Source organism: Oncorhynchus masou, chromosome 33, assembly GCF_036934945.1.
Source record: "Oncorhynchus masou masou isolate Uvic2021 chromosome 33, UVic_Omas_1.1, whole genome shotgun sequence".
Lineage (NCBI taxonomy): Eukaryota > Metazoa > Chordata > Actinopteri > Salmoniformes > Salmonidae > Oncorhynchus > Oncorhynchus masou.
Window position 1 is genome coordinate 32,831,951 of NC_088244.1, and position 15,135 is coordinate 32,847,085.

The 15,135-nt window shown below is 41.6% G+C and overlaps 2 protein-coding genes across 2 annotated transcripts; both read right to left on the reverse strand.

Moving 5' to 3' along the window:
* Positions 1-33: 33 nt before the first annotated feature.
* Positions 34-6,594, reverse strand: LOC135528323 (LETM1 domain-containing protein 1-like). The gene is given in 9 exon segments (XM_064957317.1): positions 34-1,021; positions 1,130-1,226; positions 2,689-2,841; positions 4,360-4,461; positions 4,795-4,980; positions 5,233-5,319; positions 5,532-5,647; positions 5,948-6,102; positions 6,467-6,594. Coding segments are annotated over 9 exon segments (1,083 nt in total). The 5' UTR covers positions 6,580-6,594; the 3' UTR covers positions 34-947.
* Positions 6,595-9,720: 3,126 nt separating this feature from the next.
* On the reverse strand, positions 9,721-10,128 carry rprm3 (reprimo, TP53 dependent G2 arrest mediator homolog 3). The gene has a single exon (XM_064956072.1). It carries the CDS (start codon positions 10,039-10,041, stop codon positions 9,721-9,723), a length of 321 nt encoding a protein of 106 aa, XP_064812144.1. The 5' UTR covers positions 10,042-10,128.
* Positions 10,129-15,135: the final 5,007 nt, after the last annotated feature.

The following is a 15,135-nucleotide window of genomic DNA, read 5'->3' on the forward strand; positions in this document are numbered from 1 at the left end:
TTACTGTAAATGGCATTTCTCTACATTGACAAGTATTTCAGAGTACATTTTATTTGACACCAATCACCTTAATATACACCAGAACAATCGAAAGGGGTTGAACAAGTAGAGTAAGAACATTTAGTTGGCATATTTAGTATGAGAATCTTATGGCCACTTAAAAACCACGGACTATCGAACCCATTTTAAGGCAGCAAGGCACATGAGGGCATTTCCAGGTTTTAAAAAACAGCACTGGTAGAGCATAGTGGGTTCAATCCCCAGGCCCGCATGACTAAATCACCTGCTGAATGGCATTCCCCAGTGTCTGGACATTCAGTATCACCTTACTGCATGTAACAACATTCCATCTACTCGATTCAAAGTTGCTCTCCCCCCCCAAAAAAAGCATACTTATACAGGGGTTATGGTGGTACAGTATGACCAGTAAAATGACACCATATGCTCTCAAAAGGCTATGTAGGTGTGGGTTGGAATGTCTGCAGACAATTATTTTTCCAAATGTAACCTGTTAATATGGTTAGCTGAAAATTGACATAAGATTGACCCCCCCCCCTAAGCTATGATCCACATTATGTGAAATCATCAGCTTCACAAGTAAACAAAACAACATTCAAGGCTGAGTACTGCACTTGAGCAGAGATTGCGAGTAAGCGTTTCCCTGTACCATTTACACCTGGTGTATCCTGTGTACGTTACAACTGATTTGATTGAGCCTGAAAACATTGACCAGTTCAAGATATTGCAACAGTTGCTATGTAATCACATTTCCTTCACCACAAATCCACTGCATTAAGTAATCACTTTGTCCTTTTAAAAGTGAGTTGTAAAGCTTGGCATTTCTTCCGTTTGCAGATGTTGGCACCCTATGGAAAAGTTACTCTGCCCAGCATGTTGAGAGATGGCTGAATTAATGGAAGTGGCAGATCACTCCTTGTTCCTTCCTGTCAATGGTGAGAGGGCTTTGGGTAGTTGGCAGAGAGCAAGACCATACTGTGCACAAGCAGAGACACCTCTGACTCTGGGACAGGGGGACATAGAGAGAGTCATGAGGACAAACATATCACCCTCCCCCACAAATATTTTAATTGAACAGACCACGCTATCGGGAGAGGGAAACATTAGATACCTTTCAGGTGAGAGGAGAACTGGAGCCACTGTGAAAGCCATTCCCGACACTGGTTGATGCTGAGACTGCCAGAATCAAGCCCCCTGACATAACAGGCCTGATGAGACCAGGGTCAAGTTATCAATATGACTAGTCTGTGTTCCATTTGTACATGTGGGTTTTTGCTGACATGATTCCGATTACATAGACAGTGGTTATAGAAAGTCAGAATGTTTGCCTTACAGACTGAAAAAGACTTTACAGTTATTTACACACAGTAACTAACAATATCCAAGTGGGAGGAAAAACAAACTCAATTTATTAAAATTAAACAAATACCCTATTTGGATAAGTGAACACTTGGTGGAACCACCTTTTGCTTGAATTACAGCCATGAGTCGCTTTGAATACATCTCTACTAACTTTGCACACCTAGACTATTTGCCCATTCTTCCTTGCAGAATTGTTCAAGCTCAGTCAAATTGCATGGTGACTGCACTCAAGTCATTCCTTCGATTGGGATTAGGTTGGCGCTCTGACTAGGCCACTCAAGGACATTCACCTTCTTGTCCTTCCGCCACTGTATGGTTGCTTTGGGTTATTGTCATGGTTTCAACATATTCCCATTTTCAAATTCCTGGCAGAGGACTCTGTTCTCAAATCTTTTGGTATATTTCACTGTTCATTTCCCTTTCTATCCTGACAAGTGCTTCGGTCCCTGCTGATGAGATACACCCCCACAACAGGATGCTGCCACTGCCGTGCTTCACTGTAGGCATGGTGGTCTTTGGGTTTTCGCCAGACATTTTGTTTTGCATTCAGGGCATAAAGTTCAATTTTGGTCTCATCTGGCCAAAGCACCTTTTTCTACTTGGCCTCAATCTACAATGTGCTTTTTGGCAAAGCTCAAAAGAGACTTGATGTGGATTTTTTTGAGGAGCGGTATTTTTCTTGCCATCCCCCCATAGAGGCCAGATTTGTGGAGCGCTTGTGATAGTGGTCACATGCACACACAAGTCACCATTGGTTTCTTGGTAGCCTCTGATCAGTGTCCTTTGCCAGGTCATCCAGTTTGGAGGGACGGCCTGATTATGCTGGGTCTGGGTGGTGCTATACGCCTTCCACTTCTTAATGGTCGAAACTGTGCAGCGAGGGATAGACAAAGCCTTTGAAATCCTTTTACATCCATCCTCTTACTTGTGCATTTCCACCCATTGTGGATTCTTTGCTTTGAAATGCACTACTAAGCAGTGGAGTCCTCTATGAACAACTGCTTTTATTCTGAACTAATCAGTCACTACAATTGATCACAGATGGAAGCCAATCAGCTTTATTTGTGATCTGGAAGGTGGTTGGTTATAATTCAAAGTTTGCAATTGCAATTCTAAGGGGGGGGGGGGACTTATCCAAGTAGGGTATTTTACTGTTAATGAATTTTCAGAGTTTGAGAAAAAAAATACTTGGATATTGTGGGTAAATAAAGCTGGAAAAAGTCACTTTTTCATTTCAGGCTGTAAGGGAACAAGGTGAACATTTTGAAAGGGGGTGGTGACTTGCTATACCCAGTGATGTGCACTGACCTGTCTCAGCTCCGAGTCATCCAACTGGTGCAGGCCATGTCTGCTGAGAGCACGGTCCAGCTGAAGCAGCTCTATGGCGTGGCTGTTCAGTCGAGTGCCAATCATGGGAGTTGGGAGGCGGGGAGTCAGGAAGAACAGGGGACAGAGTTGCCTCTGGAGAGAGAGGGACTTACATTGATGTAATATTTTTCAGCTGGTACAAATACAGTCTGATATACAGTACCAGTTTGGACACCTACTCAATCAAGGGTTTCTTTATTTTTACTATTTTCTACATTGTAGAATAGTGAAGATGTCAAAACTATGAAATAACACATGGAATCATGTAAGCAAAAAAAAGTTAAATCAAAATATATTTTATATTCTTCATAGCAGCCACCCTTTGCCTTGACGACAGCTTTGCACACTTGGCATTCTTTCAACCAGCTTCATAAGGTAGTCACCTGGAATGCATTTCAATTAACAGGTGTGCCTTGTTAAGTGAATTTGTGGAATGTTTCTTTATGCGTTTGAGACGGTTGTTTTGACAAGGTAGGGCTGGTATACAGAACATATCCCTAGTTGGAAAAATACCAAATCCATATTATGGCAAGAACAGCTCAAATAAGCAAAGAGAAACGACAGTCCATTACTTTAAGACAAAGGTCAGTCAATACAGAACATTTTAAAAATCACAAAAACCAGTAAGCGCCATGATGAAACTGGCTCTAATGAGGAGAGCCATAGGGAAGACCCAGAGTTCTCTGCGGCAGAGGATAAGTTCATTAGAGTTACCAACCTCAGAAATTGCAGCCCAAATAAATGCTTCACTGAGCTCAAGTAACAGACACGTCGCAACATCAACTATTGAGACTGTGTGAATCAGGCCTTCATGATCAAATTGCGCCAAAGGACACCAATAAGAAGACTTGCTTGGGCCAAGAAACATGAGCAATGAACATCAGACCAGTGGAAATATGAGTCCAAATTTGAGATTTCTGGTTCCAACTGCCATGTCTTTGTGTGGTTCCCACGGTGAATCATGGAGGAGGAGGTGTAATGGTGCTTTGCTGGTGACACTCTGGTTTATTTAGAATTCAAGACACACTTAACCAGCATGGCTACCACAGCATTCTGCAGCGATACACCATCCCATCTGGTTTGGGCTTAGTGGGAACTATCATATGTTTTTCAACAGGACAAAGACAACACACCTCTGGGCTGCGTAAGGGCTATTTGACCAAGAAGGAGAGTGATGAATCAGATTACCTGGCCTACACACATCACCTGACCTCAACCCAATTGAGATGGTTTGGGAAGAATTGGACCGCAGAGAAGGAAAAGCAGCCAACAACTGCTCAGCATATGTGGGAACTCGTTCAAGAACTCCAGGTGAAACTTGTTGAGAATGCCAAGAGTGTGCAAAGCTGTCAAGGAAAAGGGTAGATACTTTGAAGAATCTAAAATATATTTTGATTTGTTTAACACTTTTGGTTACTACATAATTCCATTTGTGTTATTTCATAGTTGATGTCTGCACTATTATTCTACAATGTATAAAACAGTAAAAATAAAGAAATCCTTGAATGAGTAGGTGTGTCCAAACGTTTGACTGGTACTGTACATTCAGTAAACCCATGGACTCATGTTTTAGGGAATTTCTGAATAAAGACTACAAGAAAAAAAACTGACCATCTGATTTGCGTTTATTCTCTTGATACTCAGGGGAGCTCCAGAAAACAAGCCTCGAATCGCCTGGATGTCAGATATGTTAGGGTGTACCCCACTTTGCACCTAAAAAACACATGGACTGGTCAGACTTATTTTACTGCTGCTCTTTAATCATGTTACATATATATACATATACATATATACATATATACATATATTCTTTAGGTATAAAAAAATGCATTGTTGGTTAGGGCTTGTAAGTACGCGTTTCACTGTAAGGTATTCGGCGCATGTGACAAATACATTTTTATTTGACATCAGTGTCTAGAAGCATTTATTAGCTGCATTACAGTTATGGGAAAACATCCATGTTTGCCCAACAACATGTTGGACAAAAGACACATTTGAACATCTGACATACGCAAGGGAGGGGTTAAGTGTTTCTGTATCACCCGCCTTGTTGCAGAGGTCTAGTAGGCTGATCTTTAGGCGGCCATCTTTGACATGTGAACCTGCACTCTCAAGCCCCTTCAGCACAGCCCAGTGGTGCTGGGCCCTGTGGGAATGGTTCACTCCCTGGAACTCAGTCTGCTGCTGGGGGGTCCAGAAGTGGCGGATCAGGAGCTGGCGGGGAAAAGGTACCTGGTAGTGAAAAAGAGAGGAGGGAAGCAGAGGGAGGAGCAGATGGAGGAATATGTAAGGCAGGGAGATGAAGGGAAGACAGGACACAAGGGGGGTTAATACATTGTAGGGGGGGCACAATGTATTATCGTTGGGGGCATTGTGTATGTTTACAATGATTAATCAGCCTTTTAACTCCCATTGACTTGAGAATTAGGCTATTTTCTAACTAAATATGAATCAAAAGGGGATGTTGAGATGACTGAAATTAACTCACATTAGGACAAAAACCAGGTAGTTGGCAAATGGAGGAATAGAAATTAACAGCAGTGGAATGGCTCTGATCATGTCTTTGCGAAACTGAAAGACAAAGAAAGGAAGTGTTACCATTTACTATAACCCATGCTAAGGAGAACTTTTCAGACTTGGACATGCAGACATAGTAAAAGTAGTCCTATGTATTGCAGATCAAAGTGTTACAGTTCAAAGCCTTTAATGCAGATTAAAGACTGCTAACCACAAGATCAAGAACTTTCCTTGTTATTCAAGTGTATGCCCTAGCCTCGACCGACCTGCCTGAGTTTCTCCATATCACGATAGGGCAAGTCCTGGACTTCGACACTGTTGGTGAGCATCCTTGTTCTGATCACCGTCACCTCTTTGGCATCTTGGAAAAGGAGTTGAATACCTGAAAAAAAAAAATACAAAATGGCTAATTTTCAGTGTACTGGCAGCACAGAAGCCTGCCTATGTGATGCATGGAATTGTAACATATTGAGCTAGGCCACGTGTGTGTTCTTTTGCCTTCAAACGTGAGATCTTATTGGTTTAATGGATCTAGATAATTTTGCTAAGGTAATGTAGATCTGTAAATAGAGGCAAATAAAGACATGCATGATGCCGAACAAAGGATAAACTAAGGAGGCTTGATGACCAATCAATATCACTTATAAAGTTTAACCTAGTTCTATGGCAAGTAGTGTCTTACCTTTCGTAAAAGTGTGATAGAGAACATAAAAGCGGGGAAAATATCTTTGGAGGAAGAGTTCATATTTGGCATTGGCCCCTTGCAGCCTTGACACAATTTGCAGGCCAATCCCTAGCCTGGATTTGGGGGATGAGTAGTGTCTGTACAGGGGCAGTCTGTAAAGGACACAAAACGATTGTAATGAAACAAGAGCGGCTCATACGTTCAAGCAGTTAAAGAGTTAGACTTGTCGTTAAAAAGTAGTACTGTTTGTATGAAAAATAAGATTTTTTTTTAAACAGAACTTTGATATTACAAGCTGGTTCTGATCCATTTGTGCCCATTTATGTCCAACAACTCTCGTAGTTGTTGTCATGCCAAAAATGTTGTATAACTAGCCTTTATCTGACAGTGAACAGTGGTTGGGTGTTGCCCGCCCAGATCGAACAGTCAATGAGTTAACTCCAGAGAAGTGCCACATAACAGCGGCTCGACAACATCACGATACAAGTATATAACGTTTTGCATTGGTTTTCATACCTTGTTCCAGAGGTGGCCGTGAAAGAAGAGTGTATAACTGTAACCCCATTAGTTTTGCTTCCGTACAAATCCACAGAGAAACGGCGGCACACCGTCGCACAGAACAGCGCCATTTTTAGAAGGGCAGAGTGACAGCTTCTCTCTGCGTGATTGGCTGTATGATTACCGTAATGTACCCAATGTTTACCGTGCCGCAGTCTAGCAACATTTTGTTATGTTGCTAAATTCTAGAATGATGACTAACACTCTACTGAACAAAAATATGAATGCGACATGTAAAGTGTTGGTTCCATGTTTTATGAGCTGAAATAAAAGATCTCAGAAATGTTCCATACCCACAAAAATGTCTCTCAAATGTTGTGCACAAATGTCTTTACATCCCTGTTCGTCAGCAATACTCCTTTGCCAAGATAATCCATCCACTTGACAGGTGTGGCATATCAAGAAGCTGATTAAACAGCATAATCATTACACAGGTGCACCTTGTGCTGGGGACAATAAAAGGCCACTCATTTGGCAGTAGGTCCAACCTGCATCACAACCACAGACCACATGTAACCACGCCAGCCCAGGACGTCCATATCTGGCTTCTTAACCTGCAGGGAACATTGGGAATACCTTCCTAATATCGAGTTGCATCCCCCACCCCCCTCCCCTCCTCTCTCCCAGGACTGACAATAAAGGCAGAATGAATTACATAAATTGAAGTTAAGAGACACTCTGGCAGTTCTTATGTTTTATATAGATGCATGCTATATTATTTTCCAGAGTGGCAAAGCAGTCTAAGGCACTGCACCTCAGTGCAAGAGGTGTCACTACAGTCCCTGGTTTGAATCCAGGCTGTATCACATCCGGCTATGATTGGGAGTCCCATAGGGCGTCAATTGGCCCAGCATCGTCCAGGTTTCGCCAGGGTCGGCCGTCATTGTAAATAAGAATTTGTTCTTAACTGACTTGCCTAGTTAAATAAAGGTTCAATAAAATGTTACTTCACTTTGACTTATTGACTATGCACATTTGAGAAAATAAATCACATTCACTATTTTGTTTGACTATAAATGCAAGTTTGTAACCTAACCTTTGACATGGTGATTAGTGTTTGTGTGTTCCCCTTTTGTAATATAATTTTTGCGGAAGTGTTTCCCTATACAAACTCTGCATGTAGGCTGTTAATGTATGTTCCTGACGCCCTCCTGCAGAGAGATTAAGATATTCCAATGTATTGCACATAATTAAATCTCTTCAAGATGCTCATTACGCTGACTGTGTAAAGTTGATTTAGCCTCAATGGTTCTTGCTTTGATCTTTCAGTGATTTAATTTTATATAATTGGATTTTGGCCTGTAAGAATGTTTCATAATGTGAGGTGGAGTAATGTTCTGTCCCCATGAATGTTTACATGTCTACTAATTTGCATGTTGTGTTACAGAGAACTGAAGGAGTGAAATGGAAGGGGCATTTGAGCAAATTGGATTTAAGTTGGACTGGATGTACTGTTCATAAAGACTAGCTACTGCAATCGTCATCACTGTCAATGTTCATTAAATTTGTATCAGAGCCACAGGCCTGCCCTAACCAGACGCATCTCAGCTGGCTCATTTAATCCACTGTGGCAGTTGAGCACACCAGCTCTGAGCAAGTGGGTTCTCTGGTAAGAGGGACTGCGATGACAGCTTTTGTCTGCCCCCCTGTGCCAGCCTATATTCTTGAAGTTGTTTGCCTTTGGTGGAAAATGCATCTACATTTTATTTTTCTCTATTAAACATGGTCGTCATGGGTAGCAAAATTCCGTTAACATGGTTAAGTCTTGCGCTTGTTGTGGCTGCTTCCTGAAAATATGATTAAAAAGATGCAATGCTGGTAATGTTGTCATATTTGCGTTTTACAGCAAAGCTGTAGCTGTGTGTACAGCTAAACCACAGGTATCAACTCTCAAAGAAAGTGACTAGGAGTTATGCACTGTGTGTACACACATCTTAGTATGGTCTTTATGTTTCTGTCATAAGTGTCCAAGTGGATATTTTTTCTTGCTGTCAATCACCTTTTAGTTGACTGAACAAGGATCAAAATTGAAACAGATGGGGGGTGGGGGGGGGGGGGACTCCCTTGTCGCTTCCTATTCATAACGCATGACTGGAGTGCCGGGCCGTTCTGCCCTTGTCGAGATGGGAAGGTATTGCAGCTGTTTTCACTGATGATGATGATGATGCTGATGAGCTCAAGGTTGAAGCTCTAGGACTTCTACTGTTCCACTTGAAATATGGGGGACGAGTTCCTCTGGCAGTCTGATCCTAAAGACACGATCCTAATAGCGATCGGTCAGAGCAACTAAATACGCATGATCAAAAAACCAAAGATGAATGGTCTGACATACCCTTGGCATGTAGCAGTGCATTAGGCAGGAAATAATTATCGCATTGTGCTATCTTCGTTAAAAATCATCAATAGACTGTAAATGACTGTTGGTTATCTACTGAAGATTAATATATAGATTCCTTCCATAATCAGAGGTTGCATGGGTGCATTGCTGTGGCTTAGTACACCTCTCACTCCCTTTGAATTTTACTCTATTGGTTTGTGAGTGGAAAAACTGTAGGCGATGCATAAAAGCCTCGAGTACAACCATATATTGCATAGCTCCAAAACAAGATGGATTAACCAGGTTGTGGTTGATCGTGATCTCCTAAACCAAAATACTCTCTAGTAAAACATGATGCTTGTAATACATGACTGCTGAAAGCTATAGTGCTAAAAAGTCTGTAGTGAGATTTGAGAGCTATAGGATGCGGAGGAGGCAGGTGGATTTGATATAGTATGACATTCGAATCCCTTATTTGGGTTATGATTTTTACAATAGCTTCCATTACATGTGTTTGCCACCCGCTTTGGTCAACCTCCTGATTAGTGGTGGCCTTCAGCAGCACGTTTATTGCCTTACCTTTGACATGAGCTATTTGCATTCAACTGCATAATGTAATTTGTTTTTAAACTCGCACAAAAGAAGCCAAAGAAGTTTACTGATATCCCACGCATAGATGTTTATTGGTATTCCTACAAGGATGGAAAACATTCTATAGGGTAGGCATAGGTTGTAAAAAAGAAAACAAGCCCGATATTGACAATTGAACTTTTAAAGTATTCAGTGAACAGTGAATAATAAGAACAGTGAATAATAATATTCATGGAACATACTGGAAACTTTATGATTTGAAAATAAAATAAAGATGTTTAATTAAACAAATCGGCCTACAATCCTATGAGGCAACCATGATCATATCATTGTCCGTAGACGGTCTCCGGTCTTCTACAAAAATACTAATCATACTTTCTGTTTTAATTAGAAGATTGCAACCAAGGAAAAATATGCCAAAAATCACAGTGAGTGACAATACGCACAGGACCGCGATCTGCACCACACGCATTGTGAAGAGGTCATGTTCCTCTGGATGAGACGCACCTAATCCATTGTCGGTGATAACTGCTGCTGAAACGTTGCAGCATACACGCACAGTGTCAAATCCAGAGTGCTCTTCTTCGGACACTGTTTTATTCAGTATTTTCCCGGCGACATCCATGTTGTTGAAATCGTTTTTTCCTGCAATAAGTTGGCTGCTTTCTTTTTTTCTTCAATTAAATCGGACTTATCCAACTCTATGCAGTTATTCAATCGTCTTCTGTAGGCTAGAAGCGAAGAATGGCAAATGTTTCATGATTCTCAGAAAATTGATTCTTGGGTGAAATGATTCTCAAATTCCTAGTGAAATAGGCTACTCCCCGAACTATGATATTTCAAGAACACCTAAATAAAGCATAACACGAGGGTCAGATGAAGGTTCATGGAAGGTTCAGCATTTATTGAATAAAAACGAGACCGCAAAGAAGTACATTCTTTTTAGTGTAACGACACACTGCTCCCTGAAGGTTCTTTGCCAAGCTATGTTTCTGACATGAGGTTTTTAAAGTAGGCGTGCGTGTGTGTATGTGTGTTCGCGCACGCTTCTCGACATTCTTGGGCTGCCTTTGCATCACTCGTCATGTCCACCTGATGGCAGTGTTAATGAATTTGAAGCTGAGTATTCTATTTTCTTGACTTTGTATGTACGCAAGCAAACAAAAAACAGAATAACAATTTGAAACCCATCGTCTCCATATACATCTAGGCCTATGAGTAATGTTTCCTCTTTCCACTGACTACTCATATAACTAATTTCAACAACCGAACGGATTATATATCGATTAGATTTGGGAAAGACCTGCCCAGTCTGCTTCGATTAGGACCTTGGTGATACTGTGTTATCTCTCATGGGCACTTTTATTTCATATCTCCAAAAGGTCCTTGTTCCAATTGGTGTTTTTTTTAAAAATGTTTCTCAAGCCACAGGTAAGCAAGCATGAGCGGTACAAATTACGTTTACAGAGCTCCAAGGCAACAAGTGGCGCCTTATTCATAGAATTTGGATTTGCCCTGCCGACACATACTGAGTCTCATCCAAGTGGCATTATTGAATTCATGAGATGACTGGCTATTTTAAAATTGGCATCTAATATAGGAGGTGTTCAGATGACAGCCTGCCTCCTTCCCTGTCGCCATCTGGGCTGAGATAATTTGAATCCCCCTAAAACATGGCGTAGGCCTATACTCTGAACAAGACATGACTGGCACTTATTTCAACTAGTTTAATTTCTTTTTAATCCCCTTTTAGTTGGAGCCATTGAATATGTGTGATTCTCGTAATGAAATACCATTTTCGTTGCATTGATTGAGCTGCTAAAATTATATTGTTATATGTTCCAATTTGTAAGTCGCTCTGGATAAGAGCGTCTGCTAAATGACTTAAATGTAATGTAAATGTAATGTAGGCCTAAATCCTACAATATGTGGGTAGGTTCCTTCTAGCCTAACAACTACTTGAGATGATAATTCGTTTAGGCACATGACTTGGGATTCCCTTGGCCTACACAAAGATATCTCTGTATTTCAATAGGGGTAGGAATTTTCAGCAAAGTGGGTTTTTATTCAGAGCTCAAGGATTTTGGTTGTTGTGCTGTTTATGTGCAAGAGCAGATCTGTGATTCTCAACCATTCCAGAAGGGGGGGGGGGGCAATCCTCATGAACCTGCTGTTTTTGACTCATATCTTGTCTCACCTTAACTTAAGGTCTCAGGGAGGACTGTTGGCCACCCCTAGTTTAGAATAACCATTGAGCAGGTGCTCTAACTGATCACCCACCAGTGCTCTGATCTGTCTGCCAGCCCATACAGTGCCTTCAGAAGTTTTCATACCCATTGACTTACTCCACATTTTGTTGTGTTACAACCTGAATTCAAAATGTATTAAATAAAAAATCTCACCATCTACACACAATATGCCATAATGACAAAGTGAAAACATGTTTTTAGAAATGTTTGCAAAAGTATTGAAAACGAAATATAGAAATATCTCATTTATATAAGTATTTACACCCCTGAGCCAATACATGTTAGAATCACATTTGGCAGTGATTACAGCTGTGAGTTTTTCTGGGTAAGACTAAGAGCTTTGCATACCTGGATTGTACAATATTTGCCCATTATTCCTTAAAAATAATTCAACCTCTGTCAAGTTGGTTGTTGATCATTGCGAGACAGTCATTTTCATTTCTTGCTGTAGATTTTCAAGCCAATTTAAGTCAAAACTGTAACTAGGCCACTCAGGAACATTCAATATTGTCTTGGTAAGCAACTCCAGAGTATATTTGGCATTGTGTTTTAGGTTATTGTCCCAGAAAGGTGCATTCGTCTCCCAGTGTCTGTTAGAAAGCGGACTGAACCAGGTTTTCCTCTAGGATTTTGCCTATACTTAGCTCTATTCCGTTTCTTTTTATCCTGAAAAACACCATAGTCTTTGCCGATGACAGGCATACCCTTAACATGATGCAGCCACCACCATGCTTGAAAGTATGAAGAGTGTGTCACGAGGAGCGGAACAGGTGAACCCAAGAGCAGACTCAGATGAGGAGACTGGGATGAGGTAACCAAGGTATTTAATGAAACGGGGGGAAGATTGAGTGCAGGCCAGGGGAAGCTTGGGCGGGTTGTAGGAAACCATGTGAGGAGGCTGAGGCTCGAGCGAGAGGTGTGGGACAGGTCCGGAGGGGAATCCAAGGGAGCATAAGTGTGGAATTCAGGACAGAGTAGCAGGACTGACAAGAAGTCCAACTGGAGACAGGGACCAGAGTCAGAGCGTGCAGAACTGTAGCAGAGAGGAAAACAGCGTCAGGCAAGGGAAACCAGGCACAACAGGAACAAACGACTAGAAACATAGACTGACTGGGCAGAGATTACGATCTGGCAGTGTGGAAGTGGCAGGACTGAGTATTTGTAGAGGTCTTGATTATGGAACAGGTTGCAACAGGTTTGTTCTGACTCCAGCACACCTGTCTCCTCCCACACAATCACACAGAGTGTGACAGAGTGGTAGTCGTTCATGTGCTGGGCTGGATTTTCCCCAAACACAACACTTTGTATTCAGGACATAAAGTACAGTTATTTTCCACATTTTTTGCAGTTTTACTTTAGTGCCTTATTGCAAACAGGATGCATGTTTTGGAATAGTTTTATTCTGTACAGGCTTCTTTCTTTGTTGATCCATCCTTTGTTCTCTCCTATCACAGCCATTAAACTCTATAACTGTTTAACAGTCACCATTGGCCTCATGGTGAAATCCCAGAGTGGTTTTCCTCCTCTGCGGCAACTGAGTTAGGAAGAACGCCTGTATCTTTGTAGTGACTGGGTGTATTGATACACCAGTCAAAGTGTAATTAATAACTTCACCATGCTCAAAGGGATATTCAAAGTCTGCACTTTTTTTTGTTATCTACCAATACGTACCCTTCTTTGCAAGGCATTGAAAAACCTCCCTGGTCTTTGTGGTTGAATCTGTGTTTGAAATTCACTGCTCAACTGAGGGACCTTACAGATAATTGTATGTGTGGAGTACAGATATGAGGTAGTCATTAAAAAATCATGTTAAACACTATTGTTACACACAGAGTGAGTCCATGCAACTTATGTGACTTGTTAAGCACATTTTTACTCCGGAACCTTTTTAGGCTTGCCATAACAAAGGGGTTGAATAGTTATTGACTCAATACATTTCAGCTTTTCATTTTTATACATTTGTAACCATTTCTAAAAATATAATTCCACTTTGACATTATGGGGTATTGTGTGTAGGCATGTGACACAAAATCTCCATTTAATCCATTTTAACTTCAGGCTGTAAAACAACAAAATGTGGAAAAAGTCAAGGGGTGTGAATACTTTCTGAAGGCACTGAATCTACACTTTTGCTGAATCTGAACATGCAGTGTCTGTTAACAGCTTTGGTAGGCCTACTCCTTGTCCCAGCATGAGTGACTACAGTCTATGGTGCCACCAATGGATAAGAATGCAATGGGTGCATTTGATCAAATACCAACGCCACCAATCTCTCATCACATGACATTTACAGTCACTTCCAAAAGATGAGCGAAAAATAATGTATAATATAAAATCAAATGTTATTGGTCACATACAAATATTTAGCAGATGTTATTGCGGGTGTAGCAAAATTCTTGTGTTCCTAGCTCCGTGCAGTGCAGTAATATCTAACAATTCACAACAATACACACAAATTTCAAAGTAAAATAATGGAATTCAGAAATATATAAATATTAGGAGAAGCAATGTCAGAGTGGCATTGACTAGAATACAGTAGAATACAGTATATACATATGAAATGAGTAAAACAGTATATAAACATTAAAGTGACCGGTGTTCCATTATTAAAGTGACCAGTGATTCCATGTCTATGTACATAGGGCAGCAGCCTCTAAGGGTTGAGTAATCCTGCTAGTGGCAGTAACTCAGTTCAGGGCAGGGTACTGGGTGGAGGCCGGCTATTGATGGCTATTTAACAGTCTGATGGCCTTGAGATATAAGCTGTTTTTCAGTCTCTCGGTCCTAGCTTTGTTGCACCTGTACTGACCTCGCCTTCAGTCTCTCGCCTTCAGGCAGTGGCTCGGGTGGTTAATATCGTTGATGACCTTTTTGGCCTTCCTGTGACATCGGGTGCTGCAGGTGTCCTGAAGGGCAAGCAGTGTTCCCCTGGTGATGCATTGGGCAGACCACCCCACCCTCTGCAGAGCCCTGCGGTTGCAGGTGGTGCAGTTGCCGTACCAGGCGATGATACAGCCCGACGGGATGCTCTCAATGGTGCATCTGTAAAAGTTTGTAAGTGTCTTTGCCTCCTGAGGTTGAAGAGGTACTGTTGCACCTTCTTCACCACACTGTCTGTGTGGGTGGATGACTTCAGATTGTCAGTGATGTGTACACTGAGGAACTTTAAGCTTTTTCACCTTCTCCGTCGAAGTGGATAGGGGCGTGCTCCCTCTGCTGTCTCCTGAAGTCCACAATCAGCTCCTTTGTTTTGTTGACGTTGAGGCAGAGGTTATTTTCCTGGCACCACCCTGTCAGGGCCCTCACATCCCTGTCGGCTGTCTTGTCATTGTTGGTAATCAGGCATACTACTGTTGTGTCGTCTGCAAACTTGATTATTGAGTGGGAGACTTGAGTGGCCACGCAGTCATGGATGAACAGGGACATGCAACCTTGTGGAGCCCATGTGTTGAGGATCAGCGTCGTGGAGG